Genomic DNA, 13116 nt, shown 5'->3' on the forward strand with positions numbered 1-13116 from the left:
TTTTCTTTATCATTATGTCTGTCTGTGTGTCACTGGATTTAGGTTCAAGTCCACAGACAAAATGATTCAGGACCTGACCATAGCTAATACCCTTATCATGGTTTCCAAAGGAATCCCACAGATAGTGACAGCATTTGGAGTCAAACATGTACTTCATGAATTTGTATGTATATTCATTATTTATATTTACAGAGTGGACAGAGGTGTGTCAGTTGTACCAACGTGCATACTCAGTGCCTTTCAGGCTATTAAGATGAGCCCTGTGGACTCCAGCAGCAAGGAGCTTAAAAGAAAAACTCCCAAGTATGTTGGTGTCTCTATTTTACTTTGTTGGGTTCTATATATGTTGATAAACTTAATTTTTCCTGTGTACATCCAAATTTGAATTTCAAAAACATCACATGAAAAAGAAATTCTGGGTACTGTTTTGCGGGGTTTCATGATGGAATTGAAAGTTCATTGTATATAGTTTTGGTATTGCTACCTGAAGTTTCATGCTTAGAGTTTATGTTCTGGTCTAGCAGTACTATTATTTGCATACCTCACAGGCACAGATGGAGTATATACACATGGCAAGGTTTTCTTCCAGACCCTCACCTTAGGTGAAAGCTATCCAACACATCCTGACCTTGGTGTGCACCATCGTGTCTTTTTTGTTTGTTTGTTTTTTCAAGACAAGGTTTCTCTGTGTAGCCCTGGCTGTCCTGGAACTCACTTTGTAGACTGGGCTGGCCTTAAACTCAGAAATCCACCTGCCTCTGCCTCCCAAGTGCTGGGATTAAAGGCATGTGCCACCATCTCCTGGCTCCATTGTGTCTTTTTATACACTCTTATCTGCCTTTTATCCTTATATTCCTGTCTTTAATATTTCTTGTAAGTGGCTAATGAACACCTCTGCCTTTATTTCTACATGTATCCCAAACATCAGCCTTTTGGTTTTGGTGAACCATGAATCTACCATCAGAAGACTCTCGACCAAATTCAGATAATATATTTGACACATGTAAAATTTGCTTTTTAAAACCAACTTGAGGTTTATCCAAAGAGCAATGTATAACTTAAGGAGAAATATACAATTTTGTAAAGACAGACACTAAGGCTGGTTGGATATTTCCTGCTGGTTGAATGTGAAACTCTGAATGCCAGACTGTCTTACATTGAGTGGGTCACATATGATCATACCAATGATGACAATTATAATGTATTCTATGAAAAATTAAATAGCTCTAGTATAATATTAAGAAATTTGATGTAGGAGACCCAGAGGACTCTTCACGCTGCAGGAACCCTAGCACACTTGGGACCGGGAGATCACTGGTGAGTGGAACGCAACATCAGTTCCAAAAACCCCAGAAGATCTTGTGCTAGCAGGAACAGGGACAAAGGACACCTGCCTGACCAGCTGCTGGGGTTCATCCTGGTCAGCACCACACCAACCCCATTTTTGGCAAGATCTCAGCTGAGGGCTCCAGAGGACTCTCCACACTGCAGGCACCCTAGCACACCTAGGACCAGGAGATCACTGACAGAAGACAGAGCTGAGACACAGACCCATGGACACCTTCCCTGCCAGAGGAGAGTCGGCCTCCAGGGAGGGCTCTGAAAACAGGAATCAGGAGGTGATCTGAGCTCCAAACTTCTGTGTGCCTTCCCTGCAAGAGCAGAGCTTGCCTGCAGAGAGTGTTCTGACCACTGGGACACAAGAGAGAGTTGGTTTCCCAGGAGTGCTTACAGAGGCTAAAGAATCACAGAAGGAACAAGCTCCAGCCAGAGATAGCTAGAACATCTAACACCAGAGATTACCAGATGGCAAAAGGCAACTATAAGAATCTTATTAAAAGTTTGTACCAGTGCCTGGCAAACACAGAAGTGGATGCTCACAGTCATCTATTGGATGGAACACAGGGTCCCCAATGGAGGAGCTAGAGAAAGTACCCAAGGACCTGAAGGGGTCTGCAACCCTATAGGTGGATCAACAATATGAACTAACTAGTACCCCCAGAGCTCGTGTCTCTAGCTGCATATGTAGCAGAAGATGGCCTAGTTGGCCATCATTGGGAAGAGAGGACCCTTGGTCTTGCAAACTTTATATGCTCAAGTACAGGGGAACACCACAGCCAAGAAGTGGGAGTTGGTGGGTAGAGGAGCAGGGGTGGGAGAGGGTATAGGGGACTTTCGGGATAGCATTTGAAATGTAAATGAAGAAAATACCTAATAAAAATTGGAAAAAAAGATTTGGTGCTAATACACACACACACACACACACACACACAAAAGAATCTTACTAACCGAAACCAAGACCACTGGGCATCATCAGAACCCAGTACTGGGACCACAGTGAGTCCTGGATACCCCAACATATCGGAAAAGCAAGATTTGGATCTAAAAATCATATCTCATGATGCTGATAGAGGATTTTAAGGATGGCATTAATAACCCACTTAAAGAAATACAGGAGAACACTGCTAAACAGGTAGACGTTCTTAAAGAATTACAGGAAAACATTGCTAAATAGGTAGAAGTCCTTAAAGAGGAAACACAAAAATCCCTTAAAGAACTATAGGAAAACACAACCAAACAGGTAATGGATTTGAACAAAAACCTTCCAAGATCTAAAAATGGAAGTAGAAACAATGAAGAAAACACAAAAGGAGACAACTCTGGAGATAGAAACCCTAGGAAAGATATCAGGAACCATAGATGCAAGCATCAGCAACAGAATCCAAGAGGTAGATGAGAGAATATCAAGTATAGAAAATTCCATAGAGAACATGGGTACAAGAATCAAAGAAAACACGAAATGCAAAAGGATCCTAAACTAAAACATCAAGGAAATCCAGGATACAATAAGAAGACCAAACCTATGGATAATAGATATAGATGAGAAGGAAGATTTTCAACTTAAAGGGCCAGTAAATATGTTCAACAAAATTATAGAAGAAAATTTCCTAACATAAAGAAAGAGATGTCCATGAACATACAAGAAGCCTTCAGAACTCCAAATAGACTGGACCAGAAAAGAAATTCCTCCCAACACATAATAAGCCGAACAACAATTTCACCAAATAAAGATAGAATACTAAAAGCAGTAAGGGAAAAAGGTCAAGTAACATATAAAGGCAGACCTATTAGAATTACACTAGACTTCTTACCAGAGACTATGAAAGCCAGAAGATCCTGGACAGATGTTATACAGACCCTAAGAGAACACAAATGCCAGCTCAGGCTACTATACCAGGAAAACTCTCAATTACCATAGAAGGAGAAATCAAAGTATTCCATGAGAAATCCAAATTCACACATTATCTTTCCATGAATCCAGTCCTTCAGAGGATAATAATGGGAAAACATCAACAGAAGGATGGAAACTACACCTTAGCTAAAGCAAGGAAGTAATTCTTCAACAAACCTAAAAGAAGACAGCCACAGGAACAGAATCCCAACTCTAACAACAAAAATAATAGGAAGCAATGATTACTTTTCTTTAATATCTCTTAATATCAATGGACTTTTAAAATATTTTTATTAGGTATTTTCCTCATTTACATTATCAATGCTATACCAAAAGTCCCCCATACCCTCCCCCCCCCCCCCACTTCCACTTTTTGGCCCTGGAGTTCCCCTGTATTTGGGTATATAAAGTTTGCAAGTCCAATGGGCCTCTCTTTCCAGTGATGGCCGACTAGGCCATCTTTTGATACAAATGCAGCTAGAGTCAATATCAATGGACTCAATTCCCAAATAAAAAGACATAGACTAACAGTCTGACTACATGAACTGGATCCAACTTTTTGCTACTTACAGGAAATCCACCTCAGGGATAAAGAGAGACACTACCTCACGGTAAAAGGCTGAAAAACAGTTTTCCAAGCAAATGGTCTGAAGAAACAATATGGAGTAGCCATTCTAATATCAAATATTATTGACCTCCAACCCAAAGTTATCAAAAAGAGAGGGAGGTTCACTTCATACTCATCAAAAGTAAAATCTTCCAAAATGAACCCTCAATTCTGAATAACTATGCGCCAAATGCAAGGGCAGTCACATTCATTGAAGAATCTTTAGTAAAGCTCAAAGCACACATTGCACCTCACACAATAATAGTGGGAGACTTCAATACCACACTCTCATCAATGGACAGATCCTGGAAACAGAAATGAAACAGAGAAACATAGAAACTAACAGAAGTTATGAAAGAAATAGATTTAATAAATGTCTACAGAACATTTTATCCTAAAACAAATAGAAATACCTTCTTTTCAGCACCTCTTGACACCTTTTCCAAAATCGACCATATAATTGGTCACGAAATAGGCCTCAACAGATACAAAAATATTGAAATTATCCCATGCATCCTATCAGATCACAACAGACTAAGGATGATCTTCAATACCAACATATATAATAAAAGTCCAACATTCATGTGGAAGCTGAACAACACTCTACTCAGTGATACCTTAGTCAAGGAAGAAATAAAGAAAGAAATTAAAGACATTTTAGAATTTAATGAAAATGAAGCCACAACATACCCAAACTTATGGGACACAATGAAAGTAGTGTTAAGAGGAAAACTTATAGGTCTGAGTGCCTCCAAAAAGAAACTAGAGAGAACATCCACTAGCAATTTGACAGCACACCTAAAAGGTTTAGAACAAAAGGAAGCAAATTCACCCAAGAGGAGTAGAAGGCAGGAAATAATCAAACTCAGGGCTGAAATCAACCAAGTGGAAACAAAAAGAACTATTCAAAGAATCAACCAAACCAGGAGCTGGTCCTTTGAGAAAATCAACAAGATAGATAAACCTTTAGCCAGACTCACTAGAGGGCACAGGGACAGTATCCTAACTAACAAAATCAGAAACTAAAAGGAGACATAATAACAGATCCTGAGAAAATCCAAAACACCATCAGATCCTACGACAAAGGGCTATACTCAACAAAACTGGAAAACCTGCACGAAATGGACAAATTTCTAGACAGATACCTGGTACCAAATTAAAATCAGGATCAGGTTAATGATCTAAACTGTCCCATGTCCCCTAAAAAAATAGAAGCAGTCATATATAGTCTCACAACAACAACAACAACAACAACAACAACAACAACAACAACAACAACAACAACAACAACAAAAGCCCAGGACCAGATGGGTTTAGTCCAGAATTTTATCAGACTTTCAAAGAAGTCCAATTCCACTTCTCCTCAATCTATTCCAGAAAATAGAAACAGAAGGTACTCTACCCAATTCATTTTATGAAGTCACAATTACTCTGAAGGACCTATCAATGATAGAGAACTTCAGTCCCATTTCCCTTATGAATATCGATGCAAAAACTACTCAATAAAATTCTCGCTAACGGAATCCAAGAACACATCAAAACAATTGTCCATCATGATCAAGTAGGCTTCATTCCAAGGATGCAGGGATGGTTAAATATATAGAAATCCATCAACATAATCCACTATATAAACAAACTCAAAGACAAAAACCACATGACCATCTCGTTAGATACATTTGAAAAAATCCAACACCCATTCATGATAAAAGTCTTGGACAGATCAGGAATTCAAGGCCCATAACTAAACAAAATAAAACCATTAGCCAACATCAAACTAAATTGAGAGAAGCTGGAAGCAATCCTACTAAAATCAGGGACTAGACAAGGCTGCCTACTTTCTCCCTACCTATTCAGTATAGTATTTGAAATCTTAGCCAGAACAATTCGACAACAAAAGAAGATCAAGGGGATACAAACTGGAAAGGAAAAAGTCAAAATATCACTCTTTGCAGATGATATGATTGTATATATAAGTGATCCTAAAAATTCCACCAGAGAACTCCTAAACCTGATAAACAGCTTCAGTGCAGTACCTGGATATAAAATTAACTCAAACAAATCAGTGGCCTTTCTCTATACAAAGAATAAATAGGCGGAGAAAGAAATTAGGGAAACAACACCCTTCACAATATTCACAAATAGTATAAAATACCTTGGTGTGACTCTAACTAAGGAAGTGTACTGGTACAGCTACAGACAGGTCGATCAAAGGAATAGAACTAAAGATCCACAAATGAACCCACACAGCTATTGTCACTTGATCATGCAGTAGCAAAAAGACAGCATTTTCAACAAATGGTGCTGGATTCACTGACAGTTTTGTTGTAGAAGAATGCAAATTGATCCATTCTTATCTCCTTGTACTAAAGTCAAGTCTCCGTGGATCAAGGAACTCCACATAAAACCAGAGACACTGAAACTTATAGAGGTGAAAGTAGGGTAGAGCCTCAAAGATATGGGCACAGAGGAAAAATTCTTGAATAGAACAGCAATGGCTTGCACTGTAAGATCGAGAATCCACAAATGGGACCACATAAAATTGCAAAGCTTCTGTAAGGCAAAAGACACTGTCAATAAGACAAAAAGGCCACCAACAGATTGGGAAAGGATCTTTAGCAATCCTAAATCTGATAGGGGACTAATATCCAATATATACATGAAGAATTCAGTAAGTTGGATTCCAGAAATCAAATAACCCTATTAAAAAATGTGGTACAGAGCTAAACAAAGAATTCTCAACTGAGGAATACTGATGGCTGAGAAACACCTGAAAAAATGTTCAAGATCCTTAATCATCAGGGAAAATGCAAATCAAAATAACCCTGAGATTCCACCTCACACCAGTAAGAATGGCTAAGGTCCAAAACTCAGGTGACAGCAGATGCTGGCGAGGATGTGGAGAAAAAGGGACACTCCTCCATTGCTGGTGGGATTGCAAGCTGGCACAACCACTCTGGATATCAGTCTGGAGGTTCATTCGAAAATTTGACATAGTACTACCTGAAGATCCAGAAATTCCTCTCCTGGGCATATACCCAGAAGCTGTTTCAACTTATAATAAGGATACATGCTCCACTATGTTCATAGCAGCCTTATTTATAATATCCAGAAGCTAGAAAGAACCCAGATGTCCCTCAAGAGAGGAATGGATACAGAAAATGTGGTACTTTTACACAATGGAGTACTACTCACGTATTAAAAACAGTGAATTCATGAAATTCTTAGGCAAATAGATGCATCTGGAGAATATCATTTCTGAGTGAGGTAACCCAATCACAAAAGAACACACATGTAATGCACTCACTGATAAGGGGATATTATCCCAGAAACTTAGAATATCCAAGACACTATTTGCAAAACACATGATCCTCAAGAAGAAGGAAGACCAAAATGGATACTTTGGTGAATACTTTGTTCCTTCTTAGAATGGGGAACAAAATACCCAAGGAAGGAGTTACAGAGGCAAAGTTCAGAGCTAAGAGGGAAAGAAAGACCATCCAGAAAATGCACCACCAAGGGATCCATCCCATATACAACCTCCAAACCAGACACTATTGCATAATCCAGGATGATTTTGCTGATAGGACCCTGATTTAACTCTGTCTTGTGAGTCTATGCCAATGCCTGGCCAATACAGAAGTGGATGCTCACAGTCATCTGTTGGATGGAACACAGGACCTCTAATGAAGAAGCTTGAGCAAGTACCCAATGAGCTAAACAGGTCTGCACCCCTATAAAAGGAACAATGAGATGAACTAATCATTACCCCCCAGAGCTGTGTCTCTAGTTGCATATGTAGCAAAGGATGGCCTAGTTGGCCATCAATGGGAGGAAAGGCCCTTGGTCTTGGGAAGATCATAGTACAGGGGATTGTCAGGGTCAGGAAGCAGGAGTGGGTGGGCTGGGGTGCAGGGTGGTGGGAGTTTATAGGGGGCTTTGGGGATAGCATTTGAAATGTAAATGAAGAAAATATGTAATAAAAAGATATAGGAGAAGAAAAGTAAAAAAAATGCAGTTTGTGGTTGAGTAGTTTATCTATAATTATATGAGTATGTGAACTAAAATTACATATCCTAAATCTATAAAAAAAATAGGATCTCCTAAAATGTGTCACACTGACATAAAGAACATTCCCAAGAGTCCTTTTCAAACTGTCTTCTTTCTTAGGAGAGATAGAGAGAGAGAGAGAGAGAGAGAGAGAGAGAGAGAGAGAGAGAGAGAGAGAGAGACAGAGAGAGAGACAGAGAGACAGAGAGACAGAGAGACAGAGAGACAGAGACAGAGACAGAGACAGACAGAGACGGAGAGGGAGAGAGAGAGAGAGAGAGAGAGAGAGAGAGAGAGAGAGAGAGAGAGAGAGAGAGATACCCAGATTGGCCTGGAGTTGTTGTAACTTCTGCTTCTGACCTGCTGAATTGGGTTATAGGCACACCACCATGCTGGGCCCTTCCTGAAGTGCTGTCAGAGTAATTCTCTCTGTGGCCAGTGGTAATGGCTGAGCTTGGGAAGCTAACTGCCCTTGAGTTTCAACTGGGCCATTAACTAAATTATTTGGCACCATTTTGTCCAACATTTCACAGCTCTGGGATGGTGGCTATCTGTAATACAGAGACAAACTACTTCATGGCTGTTTCTGCTTTCACAAGAAGTAAATAAAACAACTCATGCAAGGACTGATCCCATATAGAATAGTTGACACACATTAAGTTGCATATCACAGATTAAAACATGAAAAGACATGTGGTGGATTTTGGAGGAGTTTGCAGGAGGAGTTGGGGTGAATATGACCAAGATACATTGTATGGGATTCTCAAAGAATTAATAAAAATTTAAAAAAATATCAGTTTGGTTAGGAAAGGATTCATGTTTATCTTACACTTTCAAGCAATATTGTATTACTGATGGTAGGAAGGTCAAGGGACTCAAGGCAGTAAACTAAAGCAAAGGATTGAAGCAGAATCCATGGAGGAAACAGGTTTACAGTCTTTCCCCCCCTGGCTTGCCCAACTTGCTTTCTTATACCCACAAATACTAACTCCTAAGGGATTACATTATTCACTGAGAGCAGGACCTTCTTGTTTTTTTTTGTTTTTTGTTTTTTTTGTTTTTTTGTTTTTTTTTGTTTTTTGAGACAGGGTTTCTCTGTGTAGCCCTGGCTGTCCTGGCACTCACTTTGTAGACCAGGCTGGCCTCGAACTCAGAAATCTGCCTGCCTCTGCCTCCCGAGTGCTGGGATTTAAGGCGTGCACCACCACGCCCGGCCGAGCAGGACCTTCTTATGTCACACATTAATCAAGAAAATGCCTGATAGACAGACCATAGGACAATCTGTTGGTGGTATTTTCTTAATTGAGGTTCACTTTTTCCAAATTACTCTAGCTGTGTTGTTGACGCAAAACTACTCAGTGAATAATGTCACATAATTTGATTATAGTAATCAAATATTCATTGCATATATGAACATATGTATATCCATATCCATATATATATATCATATAACCATATATATGTAGGAAATGATCACAAGATATAATATAATATAAAAATGAAATTTCAGTTTCAATCATACTTCAATAAATCTGGAATAGTGTTAGAGAAAAAATTATCCAATAACATTTAGCCTGTTGCTGTTGTAAAAGGGAAGATAAATAATATCAAAATATATTGTAAACCAAAGCATTGTTTTACAAAGTATGACATTATTTATAAAAGTTGATTAGTATTGTTTACGTGACAAAATATAAGATATGGAAAAATACACTTCATAATACATTCACTATTTGTATTTTTACAGGTTAGTTCATGAATACCCACCACTTGCTTTTGTGACATGATTGAGTATGTATATGTAATTGTATAAAATACATAACATTATTCAAACCATACAATCTTGATGTTACTGATATCAGTAGGATATTTTGTTTCCTGCACAAGCATAACAGAGTGAAGGCTCACAGAGTTAACTGGAGATCACCAGAAAGGGACTCACAGTTGGGAAACATGCAGTAACTACTGAAGCCATGTTCACCCATAATGAGGTTGGGTTATGGAAAAGAGCCATATTAATTTGGAAGAGGCAAGAAATTGTGTAAAAAAAGACAAAGGTGCTCACCAAGAGCAGAATGCTCTTTGTGGCTCTGAACTCAGCAGAGGACCTGAATGAAAAGGTACTCCTATGAATATGCTTCATCCTCTGCTTATGTCTGTAAAGAATACAAACCATGTAGCCACTGGACCAAAGCATCAGCACCATGAACACCACATCAGGAATAGAGAGTAATACTGCACTGATAATGTCACAGACCTCGTCATGATGAACAGTAGAACAGATATCGTACACCCTTAGGCGTGTAATGTTCCTATTGTTTTGTCTTGCTCTCATGTACATGGGAAAAGCTATATTTACTAAGAATGACAGGGCCCAGCTCATGTACACACAAGAAGCAATGTAACTGGGAGACTTGGCTTTAAGCTGTGTCCACCTGGAAGCACTTGGACTGAGGGTGATGGCCTGGAAGACACTCAGAAAGCAGGTGCTGCTAATGGAAACACCCCTCCCTATTCTGTGAAGATAGAAGATCAGTTTGCAACCAATGTCATCGAGGAAGTTTTTCAACCCAAAGGCAGACACAGTATGGGGAATTCCTTTACACAGTAGAGTTAAGAAGTTGGCTACAATCAAGTGCTGCAGAATCCAGTCTGTGAACTTTAGTCTGCACCCCATGTAGTAAAGCATCAGATAATGGTAGACTAAGAAGGAGTTGCCCAGGATCCCAACTACAGTCTGTGATAAGAAGATCACACTTATTACAATGTCACTGTTTTCCATGTTTTCAAAATTTGTGGTCTTAAGAGTTCTGACATGGGAAGACGAAACACAGGCTGTATGCACTATACTATTTCCTATATTCTATATTTATAATTAGGCTTATGCAGAAGGCTTCCTTGATTATTTACAGGGATTCAAAAAACTTCATTATAATTTCAGAGTGTATCATGTATCATTCCTAGTTTTGAATGATGTGTATACCATTTAGTCATTATTCATATGAGCAGAAACTTCTGCTCTAGTTTCAGATAAGCAGATGAGGAAAAATAAGATAAGCTCCTGTAAGTCAAGTATTCATACATCCATGCTTTGTTATTTTTGAAAGTGAGGACTTTAAGTGCACAAAATTGACAGATAGGCTATTGGGATCCACAACTACCTGAAAAATCATTCAAATATATTTGTAAATTCAACAGCCTCATATATTTTATGTGAATTATATATTTTATATTTTGAAATTACTGATGTGGTATAATTTTGTAGTCAAAATTTCCATGTTTCTGTACATGATTTTTGCAGGATGAAATATTCTAGTGAACCCTGGGAATTTTAATGTACAGCAGGAATTACAGTCTCAGGAGAAGCACATAAAACCATGAAAATGTTCCAAATTTTCTATGCAGCCTAGTAGTTTATTTATACTCATGATAGTAAAGGAAATAAAATGATAGCATAAGAGAAACTAATAATATTCTCACACCATATATTATATTTCAGAAACAAAGTAAGGACAAGGTAAAAGGGTGTGGATCACAACATTATGACTGTGGACCTGATGATAAAATTCAGTGCTAACTGGTACCTGAAACAGTGATCTCTGTACAGGATTGTAAGTTTTGCAAGCCATTTAACTCCAGCATGATGTGTACCCACTGCCTTTTGTCAGCATCATGTTTTGTGCTTTTTAACCAATGAAGAACTTGTGGCTAGAGAGATAGGTCAGTATTTAAGAGCACTGGCTGCTCATTTAGAGAACCTGGGTTTAGTTCTCAGTACAAATGGTAGCTTACAAACAACTATATATCTAGTTTTCAGGTTCCAAGATCTTCTTCTGGCCATTGAACATTCCAGGAACATATGTGATGCACAGTTGTGCCTTCATGCTTAAACACACACACACACACACACACACAAAATAAATAGAGTAAATTTCCACCTTCAACCTCCTACAATTAAAAAAATAAATAAACTATAGCATTCCTTGGATAATTCATCAGGTTCATAGCTATATTTTAACATGTGAAGAAACTCAATTTACTCCTTCACATCATCATATACTCAACAGTCAAATTCATCCAATATTTATATATTTCTGTTCAAAGGTAGAATCTGAACATATGTGAAAACAAGATAGACTACATCTGACTGTCAGTGTTCAGATTGGTAATCAATAGGTCTTATTATTATGAAAATTTTCTGAGCATACTTTAGGAGGGAACAAAGTACATTATGATTGCAGACTACACTCTTTTCAGAGAATATGAAGTCTCTTTCTCCATCAGTGGCCTCATGTTTCAAATTTAAGACTCTCTTCAAGCAATCTACCTTTGGCTATGTTGTCAACTTTGGATTTCATAGTTTATTTACCTTCTACCCTCTGTCTGAAGAACACCTCTTGAAACTGTAGTGTCAGATCATCTATAGGAAAGATTCTCAGGATCATGGCTAAGAAGTAGAATGATGTTAAATCAAGTAGTTTTCAGCACCTTGTATTCCAGGTTTCATTATCCTTTGAAATAAATCACAAAAATTTCAGTGAAAGACTCATGAATGTAAGAATGTCAGAGACTGTGTTATGTGTTTATTACCTCATGTACATTTTGTTTGTATCCTGAGCCCATGATTCAGATGCTTCTTCAATTGCTAGTTGTCATGTGACATAGTTCAATTCCAAGCTGAGTTTTATGGAAGTTATGCTTAGCTAGAGTCTTCCGATGGGTTTTCTTTATGGACTCTGACTCACAGACTCCACTGGATGCATTCAAAGTGCTGTTTCTCTTGCCAGGATGCTGATCTTAGTGTGAAGGTCTTATAGACCTTGAAATATACTAGAGGGAGGAAGCCAGTATCTGAGATATGGACATATAATTCTGTGACCTCACCTCCCTTCAGACATGCAATTAAAATTTCACCTTCAGTAGTAGTGGGTACCCGACTTTGCATGAAGCGGGGGAAAACTTTTCTGAGTATCTTTTCCCCAGGTGTCTTGCATCAAAAACTTTTTTTTGCTATGATCTCAATGAAATGTAGCAGTTTGCTGTTATTGTTATATTCTCATGTCCCTGCAGACTGATAAGGTTGATGAAATTCCTTGGTATGTCTTACAAACATGACCAAGGCACATGTGCATTAATCCATTTCTGATTACCTGAGGTGTCATGGAACCAAATTCAGTTTATCCATTCCTTAAATGAGAGCTCTGTCTCATTAATTTTAGAGAAGAAATTC

The 13116-nt window shown here is 38.4% G+C and overlaps 1 protein-coding gene and 1 long non-coding RNA gene across 2 annotated transcripts in view; one reads left to right on the forward strand and one right to left on the reverse strand.

The window, feature by feature from the left end:
* The window catches only part of LOC147000493 (uncharacterized), a 5706-nt gene extending 2159 nt beyond the window's left edge, over positions 1–3547 (forward strand). Inside the window, exon 3 of the long non-coding RNA XR_015045919.1 lies at positions 193–3547. This is a non-coding gene — a long non-coding RNA (uncharacterized LOC147000493). The remainder of the gene's footprint in view (positions 1–192) is intronic.
* Positions 3548–8999: 5452 nt separating this feature from the next.
* Positions 9000–12689, reverse strand: LOC110312209 (vomeronasal type-1 receptor 4-like). The gene is made up of 2 exons (XM_085833020.1): positions 12477–12689; positions 9000–12397 (listed from the first exon to the last, which is right to left on the reverse strand). Exon 2 carries the CDS (start codon positions 10666–10668, stop codon positions 9799–9801), a length of 870 nt encoding a protein of 289 aa, XP_085689146.1. The 5' UTR covers positions 10669–12397; positions 12477–12689; the 3' UTR covers positions 9000–9798.
* Between the last annotated feature and the right edge of the window lie 427 nt (positions 12690–13116).

Source organism: Mus caroli, unplaced genomic scaffold (assembly GCF_978045245.1).
Source record: "Mus caroli unplaced genomic scaffold, Mus_caroli_1 scaffold_18, whole genome shotgun sequence".
Taxonomy (NCBI): Eukaryota; Metazoa; Chordata; class Mammalia; order Rodentia; family Muridae; genus Mus; species Mus caroli.